Raw genomic sequence first — 25,348 nt, forward strand, 5'->3', positions numbered from 1 at the left:
ACAGTCATGCCATAATAATGATACTTCTGTGATATACATTCTGTGGCTTTTAATCTTGCACTTCTTATTTTCCTTATGGTAAAGCTCTAAGCATTTTAGGAAGAGATTTTCTAAGCAGCAGGAAGAATCTGATTTAGATACTCAACAGGCATAAGAATGAAGGGGGAAAAAAAGCATTTTAATACATTAGATGGCTTTGAAAACCTTACCCTAAAATACATACATTATTAAATGGGCAAGGAAAATGGACTAGTCATATAACTTACGCAAACTACACTGTGAATTAATGTAAGAGCCAAAGGTTCTCCTTATTTCTAGCCTCTATCACCACATATCTAAGTGCCTGACAATCCATAACATATTTATCATCAAATCATCTGTGCTAGGTAGAAAACAGCTATTAGTCAAGTTTTGACAAAACAGAGCTAAGGCAGCAGAGCTCTGCATCTTGTCCCTGCATCTTGTCCCAGCATTGCTCAGCAGAATCAGAAATGTTCACATTACTGCTGCCCTGTTTTGCTGCATTTACCCAGCCAAGGGCAGAGATGCTGGGTCAGAGTTGGACTTCTTAGCTGGAGTAGAACACTTCACCAGCTGGCTAGGCTATCCTCGGTATTTCTGGAGTTAGCACTAAGTCATTTCTCTGCAGTGTAATTAAAAATGAATGCATATACTCACCCCAAGAGGGACTCAGCCATGGACACATGGGGTAGAGTAGATACAGACTCTGGAGATCTGAATTTACTCAGCTACTGCAGAATCCTTCTGCCTTTATGTCTTCTTGTCAGACTCTTAGGCAACACCTCAGTTTGCTATTAATTTTATGTCAAGAAGTATCTAACAATCTGCTTAATTATTGTTCCTCAGAACTTCACACCCATGGCCGCTGTGCCCATCAAACAATTTCAAGCTCTGGATCACAATCAGCATAAACTCAGCTGTTTAGAGCATTATCCTCATGAAATTTTTGGCAAACTCTTTACAGTCTGAGGAGACAGCAGCAGCGAAGATACTCAGACCATCGCTTTCTTTTGGCATGACAGTAAAAAAGATAAAGTGAAATTATCCTAGAATTTGTTCAGTCAAATGCATGGCTTTATCCAGAGGTTGACAAAATAATTCTGGGTTATAAATTCAAATTCTTTATGAACAATAGGATACAATTTAAATCTCACAAACTTTACAATGGAAGAAAAGAAGAAAATCCTTTCTTTACACATTTTATATTACAAAGACTACAGATTCAAAAATTCCTCATGCCTTGGGTTTTGGAGTTTTTAAACTTTGTTCAACTTCTATTGGGTTCTTCTCAGGGCTGGCCATGTTTGGTGTTCATCTAGCTCAACCCATTTGCCTCCATGATGTTTTCCTGCATAACACAGATCCTACATGAAACTCAAACAGACGTTCTAGGATACCCATACTTCTGTTCTCCACAACTACACGAAGCAAATTGTTGTCTATCTGGCAAAATTCAAGCTATCTTTTTTGTGTATATACAAGTTAATACACAATCACATTAAGTTTATTATGGAAAATGAACGTGGTCAATAAAAGATTATATAATCCTGTGTTTAAAGCACTGAACTGGAGCTTGGCAGAATTCTAGCATTTTGGGTCAGCCACACGATAGCTCTCTGCATGACTGTGTCTACGCAAAGATCATGTTTATCCTTTCTTATCCTTTGTCCAACTCCTTTGGTTTAGATGGAGAATTCTATGTGGTGTAGCATTAAGGACAATAAGACACCCTCTCACCTGAGGCCTGAAGATTTTTGAACAGTACCAACATCACATTTGAAAAATCAAAATATCTCCTGCTTTTAGGTAGGTGGCTTTTCAGAAGAGAGGCAGAAAGGACCTGTGTTTGGATCAGAAGTGCCTGCAAACTCCGAACTTCTGTGACAGCAGGCATTGATTCAAGCAATTCTTACTTTAAACTGAAGTTTAGCAGACTGCACCTGCCTCTGAAGGAGCTCTGTGATATTTCACCTGAACAGATTCCAGTGTGCTAGCAGATGCAGTTCTCACATTCAAGTGAATTATACAAAGATGAACTCTATCTTCAAACAAGCACTGAAGCCCATGTGGCCAAATGCCAGCAGTTCATTGCTGAGTACCTTGACTAAGCCACTGTGCCCAGCCTCAGACCCCACTGCAAGATGTTACCCCTGGCTTGCCACCACTCTGCTTCTTGATGTGTCACAAATTGTGTCCGCTCCAGCACTGAAATCACCTTTAAATTTCATGCAGAGCGACTCTAATAACTTGGACAGGGGGCCTTTGAAATGGCTTGCTTGATGGTGCTTATATACTTGTGGTGGTAGATCTAAACTGCTGCAAATTTACAAGCTGAAGCTGGTGTCAGATGCTCCCTATGTGGATTTCACATGATGCAAATAAATTTACCCATATCATCATTGTAGCAAAGCAAAACTTACCTCGGTTTTTCCTTTACTTTGACAGGACCTCCTGGTGTCTTCATCTGAACCCCATGCTGTTGCCTGAAAAACCAAAATGCACAAGTCACATGACAATGCCACCAACCACCATGTCTAGAGACTCCCAAAACAAGAGCAAGTATCTCCAGCCAATTTACACAGCCCAATTTAAAAGCAGCATTGTGACAGTAAACATGTATCTCTCTCCCACTGTGCTCACAGTGCACACAAATGATAAATAGATGAGAAGTCCAGAGGCAGAAGCAACTGGAATGTTAACAGAGAACAGACTTTAATTTACATGTAAATACAACTTCTGATCATCATTCAAGTGGAAGGTCCAAGACATAAGCCCTTCACACTGAGCCATCAACTTCTTTTCAAAGAGGACAGTGCTGTATAAAACCGCCAGCTTTCATCACCAAAACGAAAACCTTCTCTACAGCAAAGTCCAGTAGTTCTGCACAAATCGGCTGGTCTCCTTAAATTTACCCACAAGATTATCACCTTCTAAGTAATCCTGCAGAGAAGTGAGCTGGATAAAACAACAAATGGGAGCTGACAGGCGAAACCTGGAGAGAAGGAAAGCGGGGAGAAAGGTTGGATGGTGATTTGTGATGCCAGACAAGTGGGGTCAGATCCTGAGGTGGAGTAAAATGCATTAGGGCTGAGGGCAGTAGTCACTGGGGGCTGTGAGCACATGGGATCCCTAGTTGGCTCTGACTGACTGCTTCAGAGAGAAGAGGCTCCGTCCTTCACAAGAAAAGTCAAGACCAGCAAAGCTGCGTTACAGAGAGCTTTTAGATTTAAAATATTCAGCAACATGCCCAACCATTCAGTGCCCTCCGCAATTTTCCTCCCTTCAGCACTTTTTTAAAATAGTCCTAACAAATTCAAGCAGGTATTGTTAGCTGGAGGTGAAATACATATAAACATCCATACTATACATAATACATCATTCTGAGTACAAGAAAAATAGCTCTGTTACACAGGGAAAGGGCAGGCTCACAAAGTTCAGATCCAGATCCAAAACTCCCCTAAAAGAGCCAGGATTTCTTTTTTTTCCCCAGTCCATTACCAATGCAGGAAATGGCTTCAAAGTTCGGTCCGGATCTGAACTCTTCTTGAACCTTCTTACTGCAGCCAATATATTTTTTTAAACACAGAGCTTCCATAGAAATTGTCCCCTTGACACATGAAAAATCCTGTTTTTTGCAGGAGAAAGATGGGTGACCAGTAAGAAGAGGGGATTGATTTTCTCATCCCCAGCTCAGGTCCATGAAGACACTCGCTTAGATCCGCATGAAATACCACTACCCAGGAAATGCATTTATGTACAACATTTGGAGAAGGAATATTTCCACCTCATTCAGAAAAAAAATGCTATCTTCTCCATTAACTGAGCATGCAGTTCAGTTTGGCTTAATGTAAGGCTTTATGAGCACAGGCAAAGATCTGGTGGGAGAAAAGAAGAGCACAGGTCTTTCCCCAGGAGTTGCTTGGGAAATACCTCCCATGTACTGCAATCCAATCCAGGCTGAAGGCCAACATCTTGTGCTTCAGATGTGTTTTTGTGAGAGCTGGGATAAGTTCTTGCTGGAAAGGATCATTTAGCCATATCCTGAGAGGGGATATGTCACTGGATGGGAGACATAAGCCATCACAGGAGAGCAAGGAATTTTGACTCGTGACTCCCAGGAGCCCTTGACATCTGCAAAACAAGTGTGCAGCAGCATTTTGATCCCCAGTCCCAAATCTAGCTATATTCATCTAACCACATTATCCTTTTACCTTGGATCAACTTTTGACATCCGTAACACACACACACACACACACACAAATTCCAGAAAAGAGACAGCTTATTAGGTGGCTCTTCTTCCCATTTCAAAAACAGAGACTGAGCACTCTGTTACCAGCCCAATTTACCTTAACACTGCTTGACAGGACAAAATGAAAACAAAAATTGTTGGTTACTTTAGCAATACATGCTGCTCCTCTGCAAATACTCTGGTTCCTCTGGGACTGCAGCAATCCAACAGAGAACAATTTGGCCTCCTAGGGGACACCTAGTTCTTCCTGTCAGACACCTGCACTGAAGAGCTCTGAGGCATGTTGTAAACATAGCTCATGTCAGAGCAGTGGTCCCTTCCAGCTATGTTCTCCCTGCCTAAACATCTTCTTTTATTAGGCAACACTGCCCTTCAGTTTTCTGAAACACTACCTTGATGAGTCTAGTGATAAGTTCTTGGTGGTGGCCCAAATTACAGGAACATGTTGTTTGTGACTGCACCATTAGTCAGGGTGCACTTCATTAGAGCTAAGAGGATAATTAAGCAATATGGCAATCTAGAGCATGTTTTACAAGTCCCACACATGTCTTTAGTGGGATAGGGAGGAGCTAGTTTGATGGCTGAGTAACTCCAATGACCTCTAGTGACTCAAAGAAAATATTCATGACCCTGCAAAGCAGAACATCTTGTCAATAATAAAAATATAATTGCAAAGCCAAGGAGCTAATGTGCGTTTAAATAATTGTACTGGAAGGTATGAATGTGCACCAGTCAGCTGGCCTACAGCCTAGACAAGTCCTTCTGCTGGGCTCCCAGGAGCCCGCACACATCTGTGGTCATGACCTCTGAGTTGGACCTGGTAAGAGGTCCTGGGCAGGCTTAGACCTCTGAGCTTGGGTCTTTCACATGAGCTTTCCAGCACTGTTTGGTTTCTTTACTTGACTGATCAGCTGTCTTTTCAGATCAAAATTTCCCACTCTTGTCATCTCTGTTGTCTTGGACTTCTTTGTGCAAACTCCTTGTGTAACACTGGTGCTCAGCTTCCTGCATCTCACTGGTATGTCCAACCCAGGCCCCTCCTTCCCAGATGAAATATTTCTCCTCTGCCTTAGATTCATTTGCTCCAGTATCAAACTACATCCTGGACATTGACTGAGAAACCTTTAGACAGATCTCTCTCTTCCAGCGTACATCTGTGTGTACCCATATGTTTCTCAGTGAGGCAGACACCTACTTAACAGTTGTGTAACACTACCGCACTGTATGGGATGCTTTGTGCTTTTTTACCTTCTTACTTGATCATAACACTTCGCAATAGCCACCTTCTTGCACACTAACTTAGCTGCCTCCCCTCCCTTTCCTCATCTCCCTCAATAAACCAAAGAAATACTATTTCTTTTTACTGCTGACAGGTGCCTCTGCGTGCTTGGCTGAGGTACAAATTGTATCCACCAGAAGTTTTTGGTCACTCGGTTGGGTCATCATCCTCAATTTATGATTCATTTTCTCAGTTGTCTGAGCCATTTAAGATTCCCAGCTCCAGGAAACACATCTGGGATTATTTTTGTGCCTCCTGCTACACATATAAGTCAAAAATAGCAGAGAAGACACCTCTGGACTCATGTGGCAATAAAACAGCTTTTATGGCATGGGTCATGGAAAACAGAGCCTGGATGAAGATGTGACAAAACTGGGAGCAAGGCTACATACAAACACGGGACAGTGTGTACTTTCTCCTTGCTGCTTCTCTACTTGTCATGTGCTTAAACAACCAAGGAAACACCTTTTTATGCTGTCAGGACATCAGAAATTCCTCCCCTTACACGCCTACCAAGAGCACTCCAGCTCCTCATGCTACCTGCTTACAAGCTCTCCAGCATCTCTTCTGTTCTACATTTCCAGGAGAAATGCACTTTCTAATAGTGTTCCCAGCCACTTTGAGGACCTCCTCTACAACCACATGGCTTATGTGCAGAACAGAGCAACACTAGATTCATATGCCCTATGAATGAAACAACCAGCTCAGGGCTGCAGCTGCTGTGTCAAACAAGAGCCGTGCCAAGCACGAGCAGGACTGCCCAGACACCTGGGCAGACCGGCACCAGGGTACTAGCAACTTTGTCCCAGAACTGAAAATGCAATTAAATGTGCCTGCCTTCAGTCTATTTGCATGGACACCTGGTTCTTCACATCTCCATTTCTGTTCCTGAATTCTATGCAGGCAGATTTTCTCATTTAATAAAAAAAAAAAAAAAGAGGTTGTGTGAAGTCACGCAAAGGAGAACAATCACAGGAGAAGCGGTTATGTGTACAACCACATGTACCTGGTTCGACACTACCCAGCTAGAAATTAACAGAAATGGGCCATAATGGCTCAGTGCATATCTGAATATTCAAATGTCACACTTGTCCACAGAAAGAGTTAATGTCTCTTCTACTAAATTATGAGCATCACGGTTTGCTCCCAGTTCAGACCACAGATCAACAGTGCTCTAGAAATTCTAGTTTGTCATGTGCTGTCAAATCAGTTATTCAGCACGCATTGCTGAGAGAAGCTTTCTAGATACATTTATTTAATTACCTGCACATCCCAATGTTGGCATCCAAAGTACCTGCCTGTCACTACCAAGTCCTGCTATCAATAGTTATGTGCATCCTCAAATGCTGATGTGAAAATCTCTTTGACTTCTATGGATCAGCTTTTACATTCAGGCCAGCAATTTATAATTATTTCAAACACCACATATGAATTTAATAGATTAAGCATACACTAATCCCTGCACTGTACTTGCACAACAGAGTTTGCAGGGTTTTGTGCAAAACCAGAACATTGCTTTAAAACTGGGAAGGGAATACTGGAAGAGAATAGGTTACATGCATATTTATTGAGTAAATTAAGCTCGTTCTTAATTTCTAAAGTCTTTTATTACAAACCTATTCATCTGTTACCAATCTCACTTCCATTAAGTACTCCATGCAAGCTACTGGCAGCCTTGCATGCCTGCAGACAGACCCAGAATCATGTTGTTCAAGAGATTATTAGGGGGAAAAGGTGTAATACAAAAATGTTCATTGTGTATGTTTGGAATGAGACAAAAAACCCCAAATACAGGCTTACTGCAAAAAACCCCAGGGACTGATTCTGTGAGGTGCCCAGCATTTTCTAAAAAGTACTGTGTTTCTCAGGTTCCTGCTAATGTCAGCAGAAGCAGAAGCAGCACCTTGTGTCCCAGGCTCGGGTCTGCGGGGATTGCTTACGGCAGGAGCTTCTATTTCCATCAACCCTCCGCAGTGCTCACAGGAGACTTCTCAATCTGCCCACAGAGTAAGAGGTGATTTTGGTTTTCCGCTTGTGCCATGTAGGGCACCCCAAGCAGAGCCTGCCAGTCACATCAGCCTTTGCTGAGTTATGCATGAGGAAGGAGGGCAGGAGGTGTTGTGATATGACAGTTACTGTGCACTAGAGACCTGAGCTGGCAGAGTAATTTCTTTCCCTGTGTATTTATTTACATCTTCCTTTCCAGTAACTGTACAAGGCACTAGTATGTTCAGAGAAATGTACCTCTGGAAAAAAAATACTTGCTTTGAAGGCAGCTTCCTGGACTCCTTGTACCAGCCCAAAATCTCTGTATTTCTTATTTGCATTTAGAAATTTGGTTTGGATCACCTTATTTCACAGCAAGAATGAAGACTTTTCTCCAAGTCTAGGGAGAGAGGAACATGGAGGCACCAGGTTTCTGCCCTGCATTTAATTTCTGCCAACTTTAACAGAAATAAAGCACATATTTACATACCCTACTGGACCAGTTTAGCTCAAGCATATACTTAAGGACTTTGGAAAACTGGGGTGCAGACCGAGTCTTTCACACAGTGGCTGCTCATAGGCCAGTTCATTCCCCTACAAGATGTCAGCCTCAATCTTTTAATCCATACTGATGAATAGATTTCAGACCTCTAAAATATCACCCTTAAATTCTTGATGATAATCCATTTCGTAAATTTTTTTCTATGTTTCTCTATACTTTGCAGTCTCTCCACTAGACAGCACTAGTGTAAATCCACCCTTCCCTGGGTAAATTCTATGGTATTTAAAAGAAATTGGTAAATCCTGAGACTTACAGCACTTAGAAGAAAAAAAAATCTTTGAAAGACAGTTCTAAAGGCTGGATGCAGACAATCCATGAAAAGGTTCTTGTTTAACTTTGGTTTCTATAATGTGTACTGTAAAAACATTTCTACAACACTTTAGCTATTTCTTCCATATTTAATCCTCCAGGACTTCTCCATAAAGACTTGCTGCCTTAGTCTAAAGGTGGAAAGTTAAATTCCCTTTTTGAAGCATTGTCTTATGTCTCTTGAGGACTAGGCACATTTACACTGCTCTATAAATAATAACTTATTGAAATATAACTTCTTAATAATGAAGCACAGTAGCTTAATACCCTAGAGGCCATTTCTGAACACTGGTAATTTATTAAAACTGTGATAAACATGTCTGATAAACAGATAACTAATACCGAAAGAACATAATGCCAAGCTTCAATAAATAGTTCTGCTACATACTGCAGTATACAAATTACAGATCACTGCTGTGTGCAGTGACAGGTATGAGGAATGATCACAGGATTCAATCAATTCACTGCAGGGAGAGGAGGGGGCTTGGAGGAGGGGAATTGCATTGTGTTTTATCAAATTATTAATTGATTTCCCTTAAGTGATCTCAGATCCTTCAGGATGTGGTAAAACTCAAGATGTACGTTTCATTTAAACTAAGTATCTGTAGAGCTATCTGTAGAGCCTATCAACAGACTGCCCCAGTGGCATTCTTCTGGGGTGGCTGGACTGTCAGTCAGCTGGGGAAGACCCCAAAATGTAACACTTCAAAGATGGAGACTGGCAAACATGCAAAAAAAAAAAAATATCCATCAGTGGGCTCCAGTTCCCATAACCTTAATCTCTGAATCAGACCTTCTTTCTTTAAACAAAAATCACCTCGTTACTATACTGGAACTGATTTTGGCCTGGCATTTGTTGGCTGCTGAACAGAGTTGCTTACTCTATTCACATCAGAACAGAATTAGATGCTACATACTGGCATAGTAAGTAAGGAATTATTAAACAGAAATAACTTTCTCATTTTAAAAATAGATCTTTAACTCAGCTCCAAATAATATAATCTTTGGATATTCATGTTTCTCTGTCTCATGGACTCTTATCACATCCTTGCAAAGAGAGATGAAATAGCCTGAGTTCAGGGAGGGAAGTTCCTCCACCCTGGCTCACTTATTGTACAAAACTTAAAGAAAAGGTGTACATCTGCACCCAGGAGGGCTGACTACATTCTCTTAGTTGGTTTCATTCTTAAGCCTCACTGTTTAAAGTCAAGTCTGTCCTCCCACCTTATGTTTTCTGACCATATGCACACCTGGATGGAGAATTGCTGTAACACCCAGCAGAACAGGGCCTCAGCCTCCAGGTATGGGAACTCTACTCTCTTTCATCAAGTTATCCCAGCCCAGTGAGCTACTGTACATCAGCTGAGTCATGGTAACCCACTCTGTTCATAGTCCTCTCTTATCTCAGATGCAAGGTAAATGCTTCACAGTTTTCCTCCTGCACAGAGGGCACATCCCAATAACACAGCTCTGCAGCAAGCAGTAAGCGAGTAAGCTCCTGTACCTCTGTTGTGTGTCTGTACAGAGACAACCTGTTTTCAACTGCAAATGTTAGTTCGTGAGGGGAAAACTTGCTTTGAGTTCTTGTTGGATGGTCAGTGCTAGATTTTCTCTCTTTCACAGCTTCAAAATCCCTTGTTATTATAGGAACATGTAGAGGCATGAACTGAGATTGCGACCCTGTATTTCTAGGCAATATACAAACATGCTGTGGGAGAGAATTTCTGTCTGAGAGCACTTACAAGCTAAACAGACAACACAGGCACATGGGAAAAAGGAAAACCAGAAGCACAGAGGTCAACTGACTAGGAAAAGCCACTGAGCATGTCAAAGGCAGAGATGAGCACTGAACTGTGCTCTCTTGACGAGTAAAAACTTTCCTGTCTAGCACAAAATGAGTTCTTAGACACCATTTTTTGCTAATATTACCAAATGCATCCACTGGATTGGTGGTACACAGAGGGAGCAGGTTTAGAGATTAGAACTGGCAAGATGCCCTGCATCCTGTTCTCTTCTTTCTGACATCTTGGGGCAAGGCCATAGTCTCATGTACAAAAGCAAATTTGAGTTTTGGTGCCTTCAACTTCCATCTGTCCTGAAGAATATTCCATTAAACAACATAGGGTCTGTAAATCAGATGCTCCCCTCTCGGCAGTGTCAGGTAGGAATTTACAACTCCAGACCATGCATTTCCTTATCTGAAAGTAGCACTGTATGAGGCTTAACAGATCATGGTTTCTACAGTGTACCCAAATGGAAAGCACTGTACAAGGTTTATTATTGAAGACAATTGTCTAAAGCTTTAGTAAAGAACATTTGATACCAAGTACTAAAACTAAAATGGTGTTTTCTAAGATAAACAATAAAGATAGTCATATCAAGGTTACAACCTGTAATTATTTCAGCTTTTGGGGAATTTTAGTGTACAAAGGACAGCTTACAATGGAGCAGCCAGCTCAACCTTGAGGACGTAGTGTCACATTAAATTCATATTTGAAGCAAGTAGATTGACTTGCCGGTGCTTTAAGCATACTTTCAGTAACCCTGGTGTAAAACATTTGTAACTTGATGCTGAATTCCACACAGAGGAGAAATTGAGCTTTTTTACATAATGAAACTTTCTTTGTCATCCAGATTTGCAGTTTTCATAGCACCTATGAGCCTTCATCATAGCCCAGGACTCCCTGTGCAAACCTGTGTAAGTACAGCCTTGCCAAAATGCATTATAAGCAAAGTGTAATAATAGACAAGGCATGTGGTAGCAGTGGACAGCAGAGCACAGAGAGACAACGGAGCATAACCACACAATAAGGAAAGGTCATGGCTAACCAGCCACATAACTCATTGTCAGATTTTTGTATCCAGAAGAGTTTTACTATATCAATGAAGCAATTCTTCCAAGACACAAAGGGAAAAAGGGAGAAAGCAGAAGGCGGCACATTAACCAAAGAGGAGAGAGATGGTGGCTTCATGGGCTGATTCAAAGTGGGCCGAGCCTCTTACAAGAAGTAATAAGCAAGTGATAAGCAGGTCTGTGAAAAACCCTTAAAATTAAAACAAGCACTAATGCAATGCAACAAGGACACATCCAGAGAGAAGGGAATCAGCGGAAGGGTGCAAAGATATGGGTGATCCAGCAACACAAGAAGCTATGGATGTGATGCTATACCTGAACAGAAGGGCTTGCAGAAGCCAGGAATGATGCCCAGACTACAGGTTTCAGCAACAGATCGGATTGCAGCACTGTCCATAAGGGTAAAGAAAGAAGGAGTACACACTCTGCCGTGGCTATATGCCGAGCTTAGGCTGACAGTTACGTATTTACGCAGCAATGTTAGATGAACATGCCAACATGATACTTTGGAAGAAAGATACAGCTCTGAAGAAGAGAGATAAAGATGGCACCGGATTTCTGTTTCCACTATCTAGTGTTTATATTTTTATCATTCTATGTAAAGAAAAATGTCAGTCTGTGACAATGATTTTGCTGATGATCTACTTCATTTTGCTTGAAAGTGCTTAACACTGCAGTGATTTAGTTGAAAGTACTATATAGGCATACTTATCTTTTTTCAAAAACAACTGAATCCACTGGATATTTCTTTTGCTTTTAAGCATGCAAAACCATGGACAGGGCCAATTGCAAACTGATAGTCTTAGTTAACTGGGACATTTGGCATTCTAGCAAAAAAAGACCTTAAAGCTCTCACCTGTAGCCAGTTTAGAATGAGTGACAACATCCTGAACTTAAGAACAGCAAGGGGATATTAAGGAAAGATGATTTACAGTGTTTCCTATTACTGCAGATCAAAAGCATACAGAAACTGAGACAAGACTTCTAGCATACTGTTTAATTAACAGCCACAGTGGAATTTGGTTTCTTGCCACGTCACATTCAGTTTATAGCTTATGACAACAAACATTTACTAAATGTACTGGAGATTAAAGAGACATAAGATTATATGATATATCAATAAAATAACTAAATAAAGAGGTTAAAATACACTGAGTCAAAAATGATTAAAGAAAAATTCCACTGCACTTAAGCACAGGTCAGGAATATAAGTACAGCCGGTAGACATGCAGGTGCAGTTGACACTAGCCAGGTGGGCACGACACAGCACTATTTCTCACACCACCAGCACTGTTTATTCTGTAAAGAACAGGTTTTGTTGTGGGTTTTTTTTCTTCTCCAGTTGCTACAAACAAGGTACAACAAGCTAATTCTAAGACGCGAGCCAACAAATGGAGTCACAGCAATGGTCACCCTTGATAAAGTGGAGGCAATTCTTCCTTCGAGGCTCCTCTACCACCAAAAGATGTCCATCTCCACCCCTTTATGTTCTTAGGCAAAGTCGCCATTCAGAACTAAATCCCTTCTTCCTCTTTGTGGGCTCCACTGATGGATGTGACAAGACTTCTAAGCAGCCTCCTTGTAGTGTTTTGCACAATGATTTCTGGAGTAGGAGGTTCAAAAACCCTTCCAATGGACCAGCCCATATTCAGTACAAAATCAATTTACCATGGCTATAGTCTCCTTTGTATTTCTGCATCAAGCAAGGCGATTTTATTCTCCTTCATTTTTCTGCTCTGGGTTTCCTTGCCATTGTGCCTCTTCGAAGCTCATTGCTATGTAGAGATGTTAAGGGTTCTCTGCTATACATTTTTTTGTGTTCCCTCCCCCTCTGCTTCTGAGACAGACTGGACGAATCCTGCACAGTCAACTGAGTGCATTTTTGTGCACCCATATTAAGAGTTCAGCTATGAAAAGCAATCTTCCCATATATGCTTCGAACTGAAAATGTAATCACTGAAGCAAGCACATGTGAAACCTCTGTGTATTATCAGCTTTCTAAAGTGGAGAAGTCTTGCATTCTTTATTCCTCTCCAGGTTACATCACTGAATATACTTGTTCAGCATTTATTTGTTTGCTTTGAGAAGGAGCTAAAATAAGTTTGAGGAAATGCCCAATTTGGGTCTGATTCTCCAAACAATTAGGCTGAGATTCAGAAATCAAAATCAGCACATGCTGCAGTATTAAAGAGGCTAATGAAGAACTCAAGATGACATTTTCACTGTTCTGTACCTCCTGTTTTTCTTTAGGGAAATCACATCTATTGCATTAGGGGGGGGCTAATACTCTTTCAGATGATAAACACTGCAATATATTCTCATTAAAATTGTGTAAGAGGTTGAACATGGTTTGAGACCTGTCTTGGCTTGAAAAAAGGGGGCAGTGTGCAATTAAACAAATAAATGTGCATGTGATTCAATTTATCCTATCAACATTCTTTTCTGGTTGTGCACTTAAGCTTGGTGTAGTACAACCAAAAGGGAAAAAAGGCACTGGAAATCTTTAATTAAGTGAAAGATGCATTATTGAAACCAAATGAAAGCTTTGAGATTACTTTAATTAGCCAAGGCCAGATTCGTGCAAGCCAGAGAGACTGGGAAAGTTTGCAAGGCAGGCTGAAAACAGAGATCCTGCCTGAGCCTGCCTGTACCACGGGAACTTAAGTGAAACCAGACTGTCCCTCTTGCTCTTCACCATTTTAAAGGAATAGGTTTTGAGCTTTAAGAATATGGGCAAAAAATTCTAAATCCTCAGCTAAAAGGGAGTCTTTGTACTTTCTCTATTCAGTTCAGCAGATGTATGTCTGAATTTCCATTTGTTTTGCATACCTAGAGGAAGGATCCAGACTCCCATTCCTAGACACCAGGATTTTGACATGTACTGTGGAAGCACATGGAATACTCAGCTGCACTCTGCTATGCATTTCTGCTTAAAATTAAATGTTAAGTCTTGCCTCAGTGAGCCTGAATCCTAAGGTTAAGGTGAAAGACAACACGTGGCTGCAAAAAACAGGCAGAAAGAACAAGAGGGAGCAGTGAGATGACTGCTATTTTTAATCAGGGAGCACACGTGGCAAGTGTGCTACAAACTTCCCAGGAAAACTTTTTGGCAATACACCTAGATTTTGACCTTTAGACTCTCTGGCATCTATGGGGCTTGGTGCTCAGCATCACAAACTCAGAAAATATAATTTCTGATAAATCACCAACAACCAAGAATAAGTAGGACTTTTCAGATGTTTCCAGGCTCGGCTGGAAGAAAAGTCAGTGATGAAAAGTCCCCTATGTTTCATAAAACAGATTTTGGGGTTTTTTTTATTGTTCTATAGCTACATTGTGCATTACATATCTGCTTTCCTCCACCAGGTGCCTAATGCTCTTGATAAGCTAATTACAGCCTTCTGCTTATTTCATGTCAAGCTTAACTCCCCAGTCTGAGCCTAGCCTGCAGTTCTGGCATGTTTTTTCCTTAATCTAAGACCATCTGTGCTCCATCAGCAAAGAACACTTAAATACAGAGAAAGTGAAGAACCAACAGTGTTGAATTCCCCATACGCTGCCCCCAGCTCCTCTCCCCAGCATTTCCAATTAACTGTGAAGCCAACATCTATCCAGTCCTAAATACACTGAAAGGCTCTGAGTAGGCTACAGTTATCTACAGATGCAGCAACACTTTTCAGTGGTCAGTGGGGAAATGACATGCCAGAAAGGACCTGAATCTCTCAATTTCTTTACATCAAAAACTTCACACTTTGAATGCCATCACACCACCAGCAATACATGCTATGGTTGAGTTCAGCACTTGATCAGTGTAAATCAAATAATTGTCTCAGAGAACCACAAGGAGTCGGTTTGTGAAAAAAGTAATAGGGTTGGTTTATCAAAAATACAAAAGCCATTTCTCAAGTCTTATGTTTCTTGCTGCAAAATGGAACTGCACAACAGTTTAAAACAAAACTGGGCTGCAGCATTAGAGAAGATGGCTCTCTGCCCTTCTCCTGTCCCACCACCAGAAATTCAAGGGTTTCTAACCCTTACTGTCCCCTCGTCACCCAGCCTAGTTGGATGCAGTCCCTGCCTGCTGCTGCTGTAAGTGGCCAGAGCCCCACTGCTGTGTGTAGCATCAATCCACCTAGCTTCCTCCTAAGACTGGGAAACAGATGCCTTCAGACTCCCTGCTTGGTCTGTCACAGTTTGCCTTGCTTCTGCCTCCTCTTTTCCAACACCAGACGTCAGCACCTGATGCCATAGTGAGCTCTGCCAAGCTTCATCTCAACAAGGAATTATTTGCTCCTTCTCCTGCAAAGATGACTCTGATGCAGTGTCTTTCATTCTTTCCTCCCAGCTCCTCTGTTCTGTTCTCCAGTCTGCGCTCTCCTGCCAACCCAGGATTTATTTTCCAATTTCCTTCAGTTTGAGTCCTGCCCTTACATTCCCCCTGTCACCTGGTTCTTCCTTCACCTCCCCTCCAGCATGTTTGCATTTGACCTCTATCAAGGTCAAAGATTCCACAAATGAGTTTTGAGAATATGCCTTATAATTAAGATGAGGTATTACAAAATGATTCTTCAACAGGATTAATGCAGCATAGTTCTTTGTGCTTCTTCTGTCTAACTCCTTCCTGGTGGTTTTCAATGCTTTCACATTTATCTTGTACTGAAAAAAAAAACCAACCCTTTTTCTTTTTTTTGCCTTGTTCTTAAATCCTCAGTTACTGATCTCACAGCAAAAGCTACTAAATTTGTAACAATTATATTAGTCACATACATTTTTTCTCCTGTCACTGTGTTTACCACTATTATATTTATGAACCATTGATCATTCCTTTCTCTCCCATGCATCAAAATCCTCTCCTCTTAGGCAATTGCAGTTTGTCTCTTAATACTCCCAGTCTAACTTAAGAACTTTTTTGTCATTCTTAATAATGCTTAAATCACTGCTCTTTGAGCAACCTTGCAGCCTGCTCAAATGGCTGCAGCCCTGTTATTCCTTTTTCTTTACTTATAAGGAATTAAAACACTATTTCAAAAACCTTAAAACCATGCTTTATATCCTGTCTGAAATAATTAATTAATAATTAAAATAATGTATGGAATTTGATCCACATTCCTGACACTAAAGTTTCCTGATGAAAACATATTTATTAACACTCCCTAATTCTTTTCAAGCTGTTCTCTCTTTTTAAAAAAAATAGAATTATATTTTTATCTGAATTATAGAATTATATTTTTATCTGAAGGGATACATTTTCATCTCATCTTTCCCCTACCAGACCCCAACTACTCTATTTTTACATTAAAATGTTTTAGTTTAAGAAGTATAGAAAAAAGTAGTCAAAAATGTCCATTTTAAACATGTGGACATGCAGAAGTTGCATAATTACTTACCTAGAAAGCAAAGGTGAAGATAACAACTGCTTAACATTACATGTACTATGAATTAGAATATAACAACTTTGCAGACTCACAATTAAGGCAAACTGCCTATATTTACAAGTGCATATCATCATGGATAATACTTATCATGTATAATACTTAGATCTTAAACAGAAAGTCATGTATTTCAAAGCACTTCAAAAGGACAGGTATCATTATCTCAGCTTCACATGTGGAGAAAGGAAAGCTCAGACTAGAGGTAGCTGAAAACCACCTTACCCAAACTCTCCTTGTAAAGAATGGAGAGAAGGATGTGATTTTTCTGCATACCTTCTTCCACTGACTCCCCACGCTTGGTCTCCCCAGTCTCAGTATAGCTTAGCCTCTACTCAGTCATGTTACTGATAAAAACCTATCAGATAGCTGTAACCCTGGTGTGGTAACTTTTAGGTGAAACAAGGGTTGCAGTGTCAGTATAATATTTGTAAGATCATCATTATTCCTATCAATAGGAATTGATGTGGCAATTCCAATTGATGTGGCACTTAACAACTCAGCCACACACAACCCCCCAGCCACATCACTCACCCTCCTCCAGTGGTACAACCCACCCTTCCTCTCCCATTAGCAGCTGTTGCCTGATGCTGTTTAGCTGGAGGTTTGTTCCTCCTCCTCCTTCAGCCTTGAACAAAGGCTTCTTGAGCCTGAAAACTTGCTGTCCTTCTCCAGGCAAGGTGGCTGGGGATGCCATAGGCACAGTCCAGTTTGTGCCAGTTTACTCATGTGTTCTCTGAGAACATGGGTTGTGCTTTCCTTGAGCTCAGCCTGGGGGAAGGTAGGTGAAACCTCAGAGGCCAAAGATCTTTGAGACTCTCAAAGGATTCAGGGAAGCTGTGCCTGCCATGCTGAGACAGGATCGATGTCCTGTGGGAGCAATAAGCAAACTGTTCCTGTCTCTGCTCCCCAGCTCTGGGACTCTGGTAACAGCTGTGCAGGCCATGTTAGGGACTCTGCTGCTCCAGGCTCCGATAATCCCTTCATATTAGTCATTCAGAACTATTCAGAACTGTTGCATTTAAAAGAAGCTGTAAAACACATATCAGCTAAACTGTGACTAACAGAGAAAAGTAGGATTATTTATCTAGGGAAAAAACACATGCACTGACATGAACTGTATTTACTATAAAATAATTCTTTTTTTCTAAGAGCTCAATAGTTGGTTTTAAAGGAAACATATTAGGTCATTCGTGAGCCCTTTTAGAGAGGCACAAATCAATAAATGGTGATTTTTTTTAATGCTCTCATTATAAATGACTGGATGCTAGCAGGGTCAAACTTAATCCTATGCAGAGAGCCAGTGCAAGGGACGTGAATCATTCAGATCTCTCTTAAACTCTGCTTTGAGAATAAAATGTAGATATTTCTCTATGTTCTCAGTCTTAAAAAAACCTCAAACCTGCTGCTTTTTTGCAGTAATTGGCCCAGATACTCCATTGTTCATCATGTAAGATGCAGTCCTTTGTATTTTCAAGGACTTCTCCTACTTCTGACTTCCCAGCATGTGCAGCTCAGCTCCCGTGCCAGGGATGGGTCAGGGTGCCAGGTCCCAGGTGGGAAGAGCACTCCAGTGACTGCACAGCCCTGAGAGGTGGCAGACGGCATTGCTGGCTGCAGTAGGGTGCCAGGACCTCTGCCCAGACTCCACTGATCACACCTCCACAAACCCAGCCTTGCTGAACAGAGTAGAGACTGCAGGAGGTATCACCTCCTCTCCAGGACAGCGTGAAGTAGGACCTGCCTGTGTGAACCCTGTGCTTGGCGCCTGAAACTCAACAGGTTGCTGTTTCCACGTTGACTGCTCTTAGAGAAGGTGCTGCATTAAACCCATCCTGCCTTTGAGCCTTCATGAACGATCACATCAGAGCGCCCTAATTGGGACTAGAGCAACTAGGAAATGCCTTCTGTGCCTTGTGGTAAGCCAGCATTTGCAGCTAGAGAGCAAACCTCTCCCATGTCTAAAAATATCCCACATCCCTAAAGTAATAATAATAAAATAGCATCATATTTTTACATAAATCTCAGTTTATATAAATGTCAGTTTAGCTAAGGTTTAGCCTACAACAAGAGGCTGATTTGCCTCTCAGGAACATCTGCAGAGCTGGATTTGTTGACAGCAGCCACAGATGAATGCATGTGTCACGGCAGGGGACAGCCAGGACGTAAGTACAAGCAGATACCCGAGAACCTCCTGGAGCTGGTGGAGTGGGAAGCAGCCCACAGAGTGAAAGGGGTAAATAGGCAAACCAAAACACAATTTGCAAAGATACAGAAGCAACATTGGTGATAATAACTGAGAAGTCCAAGGGATTATTTTTTTCATTTTTTCCCCTCCACTTTCTAAAGGATGTTAATGGTCTTGACTGTAAATTGCAAGGAATAAGAACATATTAGACTTCATTCCCTTCATATAAAATACCTAAGAGGCTTTTATCAAATAAAGAGCCCAATATGCTACTGTTATCAGTAAGTGACTTCAGCAGCTAATTAAATTCTCCCTTTCCGAGTCCTGCTTATAATGTTTGCTGAAAAAGACCAAAACCCCTGTAGTAATTTTGGCTTTTAGGTGAGGTGAGGCAGGGAAGGAGGGAATGCCAACTAGAGTATTACCCAGGAAAGCTGGCTGGCAGTCCACAGCTGACAGTCATCACACAAACCTCACTTCACCTTGTGAATGTAACTGGGTAGTTCCCCTCCAGATGTAAATCAGCTCCATGGGCCTTCACTGACTCCAAAAAGGCTGCCCTGCTTAATGGCAAATATGAATCCAAACAGGTATAGCTCCTGAACCTCCTATACATGCTACACAACCCTATGTATATGATCCTCCTGTGTATGGGTACATACATATGTAAATATATAAATATATATGTAAATATATATATGGGAACTTCCTATACCATGCCTAAATACACACTTTAGAGGGCAACTACAATGATCACAACTAGGCAGTGTATTCTGAGCCAGTTTAGCAAATCTATGAATGCACATATTGAAACATTCTCACTCGGTAGAGCACGCAGCCTGTTCTTAACTCACACAATTCTCAAAGGAAAATGGGCATTTATTTAAAGCTAAACCTGTACTTAAAAGCTTTGCTGGCTATAAATGGACTCCTGAGTTGGGTTCTCTCAGATAGAGGGCATGTTGTGTCCAGAAATCACTTAACTCTGTGGAGTGTGAGAAGAGATTTGCTGAATTTCAGTTGATGAGCAACATCAGCACAAGGCTGGTTCCCAACAGTATACACCAGGGGCTGCAGTTTCCTGCAGCCAGGAGCTGGAGAAGTGTGTCCTTGAAGATGAAGTGTGGCCTTCAGACACGGTCACCTCCAATTTGACATGCCTTGTTTTCTTCCTTCATCTCTCCCTCCAGGCAGAAATTTCTCTCTTAGGTAAATCCTGGAAAGGGAGACCTGCACCTGAAAGCCACAATCTAGCTCCTGATCAGTCATTTTAAGGAAGGGTGTATTCAGGGAGTGGATTGTATTTCGGAACCTGACACCACAAGAATAAAAAGCTGAATTTGCCAGAAAGTTTGTTCAGCCAATGTAAGCTTTATTATGGAATAGCTTTAAACCTCTAGGCTGAGAGTAAGGGGGTTTAGGTGCAGCTTTGGAAGGTGATTTATGAATAGATTTATATGTTAATCTGTTAATAAAAAATGTAGCGTACTGATAAAATATGTGACAATCATAACTCAGCTATGAGGCACATATTAAAGACTGCATCTGCTCTACTAGAGGTTTTGATTATGTTTTTAAAGGAGGGAACTGCATTGGCCTAAAAATAAAGAAATAAATGTTTTATCTAGAAATATGTGCCATATAATTCAAAGATGTATCTGGGAATCTCTGAAAAACAAATAATAAACTGCTTTTAAGAAAATGACTTCTGGAAAGTGAAGCTTATTCCTGAACATTTCAAAATGGAGCTCCTGTCAGGCAGCTCAGTGGTACATAAAGACAGGCAAAGTCTTCTCACTCTTTCCCAAAAGTACTTCCCAAACTGGATTTTAAATTGGATGATAATCTTGACACTCCAACTAGATTGAAGAAATAAATATCTTCAGCAAAATTGGGCCAGCTTCTGAGTGCCCATTGGCTTGTGCTGCATATCAATGCCTAGTTTTCTCACGATTTTTAAAGGATGTTTTGAAAAATGGGAACAACTCTGGCTCAAGGATGCTTCTGCAAGTAAATCTGAAACACAATACTTTTACCTCTTTTTATTGACAAAACTCACAGCACTTTTTATAAAGGAGTGCTATATCTCTATTTCACAGGTAAGCAAACACCAGACAGATGAGCTTTTCTTCAGGTGCCTGTGGGTAGAGCTAACATGAATTTGGGCCCTCCAAGTGCTAAGATCTGGTGCCTATCCAGCATCTCTTGGGGATGTAAGATTTATCTATCATTTATAAGTTTTCTGATGAGCGCCAGGGCTTTATGAACATATTTGAGATCCTTAAAATTTCCCAGTGAAGTATTTTCACCACAGCAGATTACTTGAGTGACAACCTGTGCTGTAAACTATATTACTCATTGCTCCCCATTGGTTTCATTTATCATATTTTATTCAACTATACAGGGAAAAAAACAAGTTAAACTCTGCCACCTCTCCTCACACTTTTATACACTTGCAGAGCCTGTTTCTCATCAGCACACATCAATGTGGCACTACTGAGCCCTAAATAAGTAGAAAATAATGCATTTAATACTTGATTTGATTCCAAGTGCAAAATATGAAACCTGTTCCATTTGTTGCTATGTGACATATTGAGGGCTGATAGTCAAGTTTTATTATTATTAACTATACTTTGTTGATACGTACTGTTGATTTACCAGTGATTATGCCACAGAGTTAAAGATCCCCCCAGGGACTAGCAGGGAGGGAAGTGTGTCTTCAGAAGCAGCTGTGCAGTTTAAGAGCTTTATCTCTGTAGAAGGGATGTTTCTGTTTCTTAGATTGAGGGAAGAAAAACTGGAGTAAAACCATCCTTACTGGAGGTACACTGGATATGTAGTTGCACTTCATCTGCTACAGGACCATAACAGAAATGTTTAGTCCCTATTTCAGGTTTGAAAAAAATGCCCATTTCAAAGCCCCATGATATCAACAGAAAGAAATTCATTTCAATAAGCTTCAGATCAAGCCTTAAGAGCTGATGCTGCCTAAGCACGTTGCTAACTTTAAGCCTGGATTTAGGACGTATGCCTCCAGTGGTACTGAGAAGCTCATCAAGTTTTGCCCTAGGGACTGTGTAACATTCTCCAAAATGCCCACGATGTAGGTGATCTTATTTATAAATTTGGAGAAAAACTTCAAAAGCAAATAAAGTTGTGTGTTTTGTGGCATTTTCATGTTTTGCAGTGAGGTAACTGTAGCTCTGTAAGTGGAGATCTATATTCTGGCAGCCCAGGTGGTACTGGACAGTGTATAATTCCACAGGCAATCCTGCCAAATTCAGGGTTATGACTATTGGGGAACTAGCACATTCTGTCTCTGAAGTTAGTCCTCACTTAAGTTTTTATTCCTCAGGAAAAAAATATTAGATCATTAATTAAAGCATATTTTAATCTCAAAATTTTTGTGTCTTTTTTAACAGATTAAATAATTTATGTCTTCCAAATAGTTTTGCAATAGGTGCACCCACTTATTCTTTCATACTCTGTTAAAATACAGTTTAGTTTTAAGAAAGGAAATACATACAGACTCTTAAAAGTATTTTAAATACCATTAACCTAATTAAACATAACTGGTCAGCATGCAAGCTTCACAGGGCTGGTTAGAAATTTATTCCCAAGAGATTTTCCAATAAAACAAATAACCGAAATCAAAACATGTTATGACATTCTAGCAGTTTCTATTAAACTTATCAGATAAGAGTCTAGAAAGGAACCTTGGAAATTTTTCAAGGGAAAGGGAAAGGGAAAGGGAAAGGGAAAGGGAAAGGGAAGGGGAAAGGGAAAGGGAAGGGGAAAGGGAAGGGGAAAGGGAAGGGGAAAGGGAATGGGAATGCCCCAAACAAACCAGGTCAGTCGCTTGAGATGAGAGAAGTGCATATTCAAATCCTCTTTCTTAATGCTTCGGAAAATAAAGTGACCCAGAATATTTGCATTCCAAGTAACCATGTGTCTATCTCCTCTTTCAGATTTTACAAAGTTGTTGTTTTCATCTCAGTACAAAAAAGATGGAAATCTTAGCATCTTAAAAAAGATTGGAAAAATAATTTCCCACTCATTTAAGTTGAGAACTCTAAGTTCCAGGTAAAATCAAGGTGAACAGGGGGTAGGCACTGCACTGGGATTTATGAAATGCCTGCCAAGTAGCCTGCTTTTAACGCACACCAGAGAATAGCATTCCTTGCTAAGAAGTCCTAATCAGCATTGTGCATTTTTAAAAATTTGCTCAAAGGCTTATGTTCTTAAAATGACCCTTCCACCTACTCTATTAATTACAAACTCCAGTATAACACTGACTTTTCTATGGCCTCACTGTGAAAGCTGCAGATTAGGAGCTAACCTTGTTCCAGACCCATGCATAAATTAAACAGCAAGTGCTCCAAGTGCACATAATTTTAAAAATGTATTCTATAAAATGTCTAATATCTATCTAGATCTTACAAGGCATACAAGAGGACCATTTAAAGATGGAGATGAAACATGTTGCAAGGATTTTGCTTAAAAAGAAATGCTAGAAGATTTAGGGAACAGTATCCATTTTAAAACAACGTTTCTTGACTGCTGGAAGAATTTGCATGCTACATGCCAAAGTTTCCAAAACTAACAGGTGCTTTTGGATACCCCACCTGGGGCATCTCAAGATGCTGATTTTCAGAAATTCTTTAACAATGTGCCTCAATTTTGGCACGAAAGACAGACAAAATCACAAGTGATTCCCAAAATACCTTGGTCTCAATTTCCTTCTGGATATTGACATTCAGCCAAAAATGTTTCTCACAAAAAAATTAACCACCACCAAAGTTTCTTATGCAACTAAAACTCAATTGGTGAAAGGTTTCTCAGATCCCAAATGGAATGCCTGAAACACATTTCAGAAACAAACAGAGAGGGGGGAAAAAAAAATCTCAGAGAAGTTGGGATATTTTGTTTTGCAGAGCAGAAAACAAACCAGTTTCTGCTCGATTCCACTCACTAGTTCTCATGTAAAAGCTCAGCACTACAGTCTTGGAGAAACAACCACAGCAGAACCAACAGAAAATTCAAAGTGAGGAGAAAACTTGAGCACATGGTAGAGCAGCTGAGAACTAAGAAAGGAAATAATCCCCTTATAATATGGTCCAACAGCTGGCACATCCTAAAAACTACCTCTCTTCCTCCCTTTCCCCGAAATCTCAACTGTTCTATAGGGTAATGCTGTCTTTTACATGGTTTTTATCCAGTAACTTGCTCAATTTTGTCTTTTAGTCTACTGCAATTTCAAGACAATAACTTCCTATCCAGACTACATGGAGTGGCTACGTGATACTCCAGTGTTCTTTGTTGTGGAGATTACAATATTTATACTAATGGCAGTCCAACACAGATTCAGGAGTAATACCATAACCTTAGCTTGTGGAACTGAAGACTCCTAAAATGTATTTTCAGAAGTGACAGTTTCACAAAATGATCCTTGAAGTTGATGGAGAACTCTTGCTCATTTTAATTGATTTTGCACTGGTCTTAAATGAAAGGCCTCCACAGTCTTTCAAGAGGTAGAAGGAAAGTCTGCAGTCTTTTAAAGTCTGGGAGCTGAAAACCTTTCTAAAATCAGAGAGTAACAACATAGTTAACACTGGGTTTGTGATACGCAATATTCATAAAGGGGATTATAATCCTGAAAAAGAAGAATTTATTCCCATTGGAAAGCAATGAATAAAGTAATGCTGTGATGAAAAGCATTATAGCCCACTCAATAGCAGGAAATATTCATTTTCTGTTTAAAGAACAGATAACTGTCAAGGAAAACATGCATTAGGAACAGTGAGCTAGTAAATCTACCCATTACAGAATGAGAGACTGAATTTGCTGTGCTAGCAAGCGGTGGCATGGGGATATTGCTCCTGCGAGATGCTGTTGCGACCTTTGTTGAAAAGACAATTAAGAGTCATGTCCTTCACAGGAACACCCTGGCCTCCTCTTCTTTCCATGACAGCTATGGGGCTGAAATGTGCCCTTGCCTTTTCCCCACAGGGACAGTGCAGCCTGGGGATGTAGCTGATTGTGCAAGAACACTCAGTGAAAAACAGCTTTAAACTTCACCTAACCCTGCTGTAGAGAGGTGTACTCCTCATGCTGCCAGCTTTGTCCCACAACCAGCACGTCCTGCTGGCTCTGTAGACTGTGCTTGCTTGCCCTCACCTCATGGCAACACAAATCCAAAAGAGCAGACATTTGTCAACACAATCCTGCACTTTGAAGCAGATTTAGCACCACCGTCAACCTGAAGAGTAAGTCCCATGAGCAGAAATAAATCAAACCACAATCTCAAGATGAAAAACTATCCCCAAATCAGGCCTGACAAGATCCACACTGTATTTTACTTGCAAGCAAAGAGGAGATACAAACTAACCCAAATTAGCACTGTGATTACTTCTTAAACTGCACTCTCACCCCCTATAGAACTAACTGCAAATTCCTTGCATTTCTTGTCTC

The 25,348-nt window shown here is 40.7% G+C and overlaps 1 protein-coding gene across 6 annotated transcripts in view; it reads right to left on the minus strand.

Moving 5' to 3' along the window:
* Window positions 1-25,348, minus strand: part of SEMA5B (semaphorin 5B) — a 217,578-nt gene that overhangs the window by 97,682 nt on the left and 94,548 nt on the right. For all 6 annotated transcript variants that reach the window (XM_026852819.1, XM_026852816.1, XM_026852815.1 and 3 more), the window contains one exon: window positions 2,442-2,504. In XM_026852819.1, the coding sequence (XP_026708620.1) occupies window positions 2,442-2,504 (63 nt within the window). The remainder of the gene's footprint in view (window positions 1-2,441; window positions 2,505-25,348) is intronic.

This window comes from Athene cunicularia (assembly GCF_003259725.1).
Source record: "Athene cunicularia isolate RWA chromosome 7 unlocalized genomic scaffold, athCun1 chr7_part1, whole genome shotgun sequence".
NCBI classification, from domain to species: domain Eukaryota; kingdom Metazoa; phylum Chordata; class Aves; order Strigiformes; family Strigidae; genus Athene; species Athene cunicularia.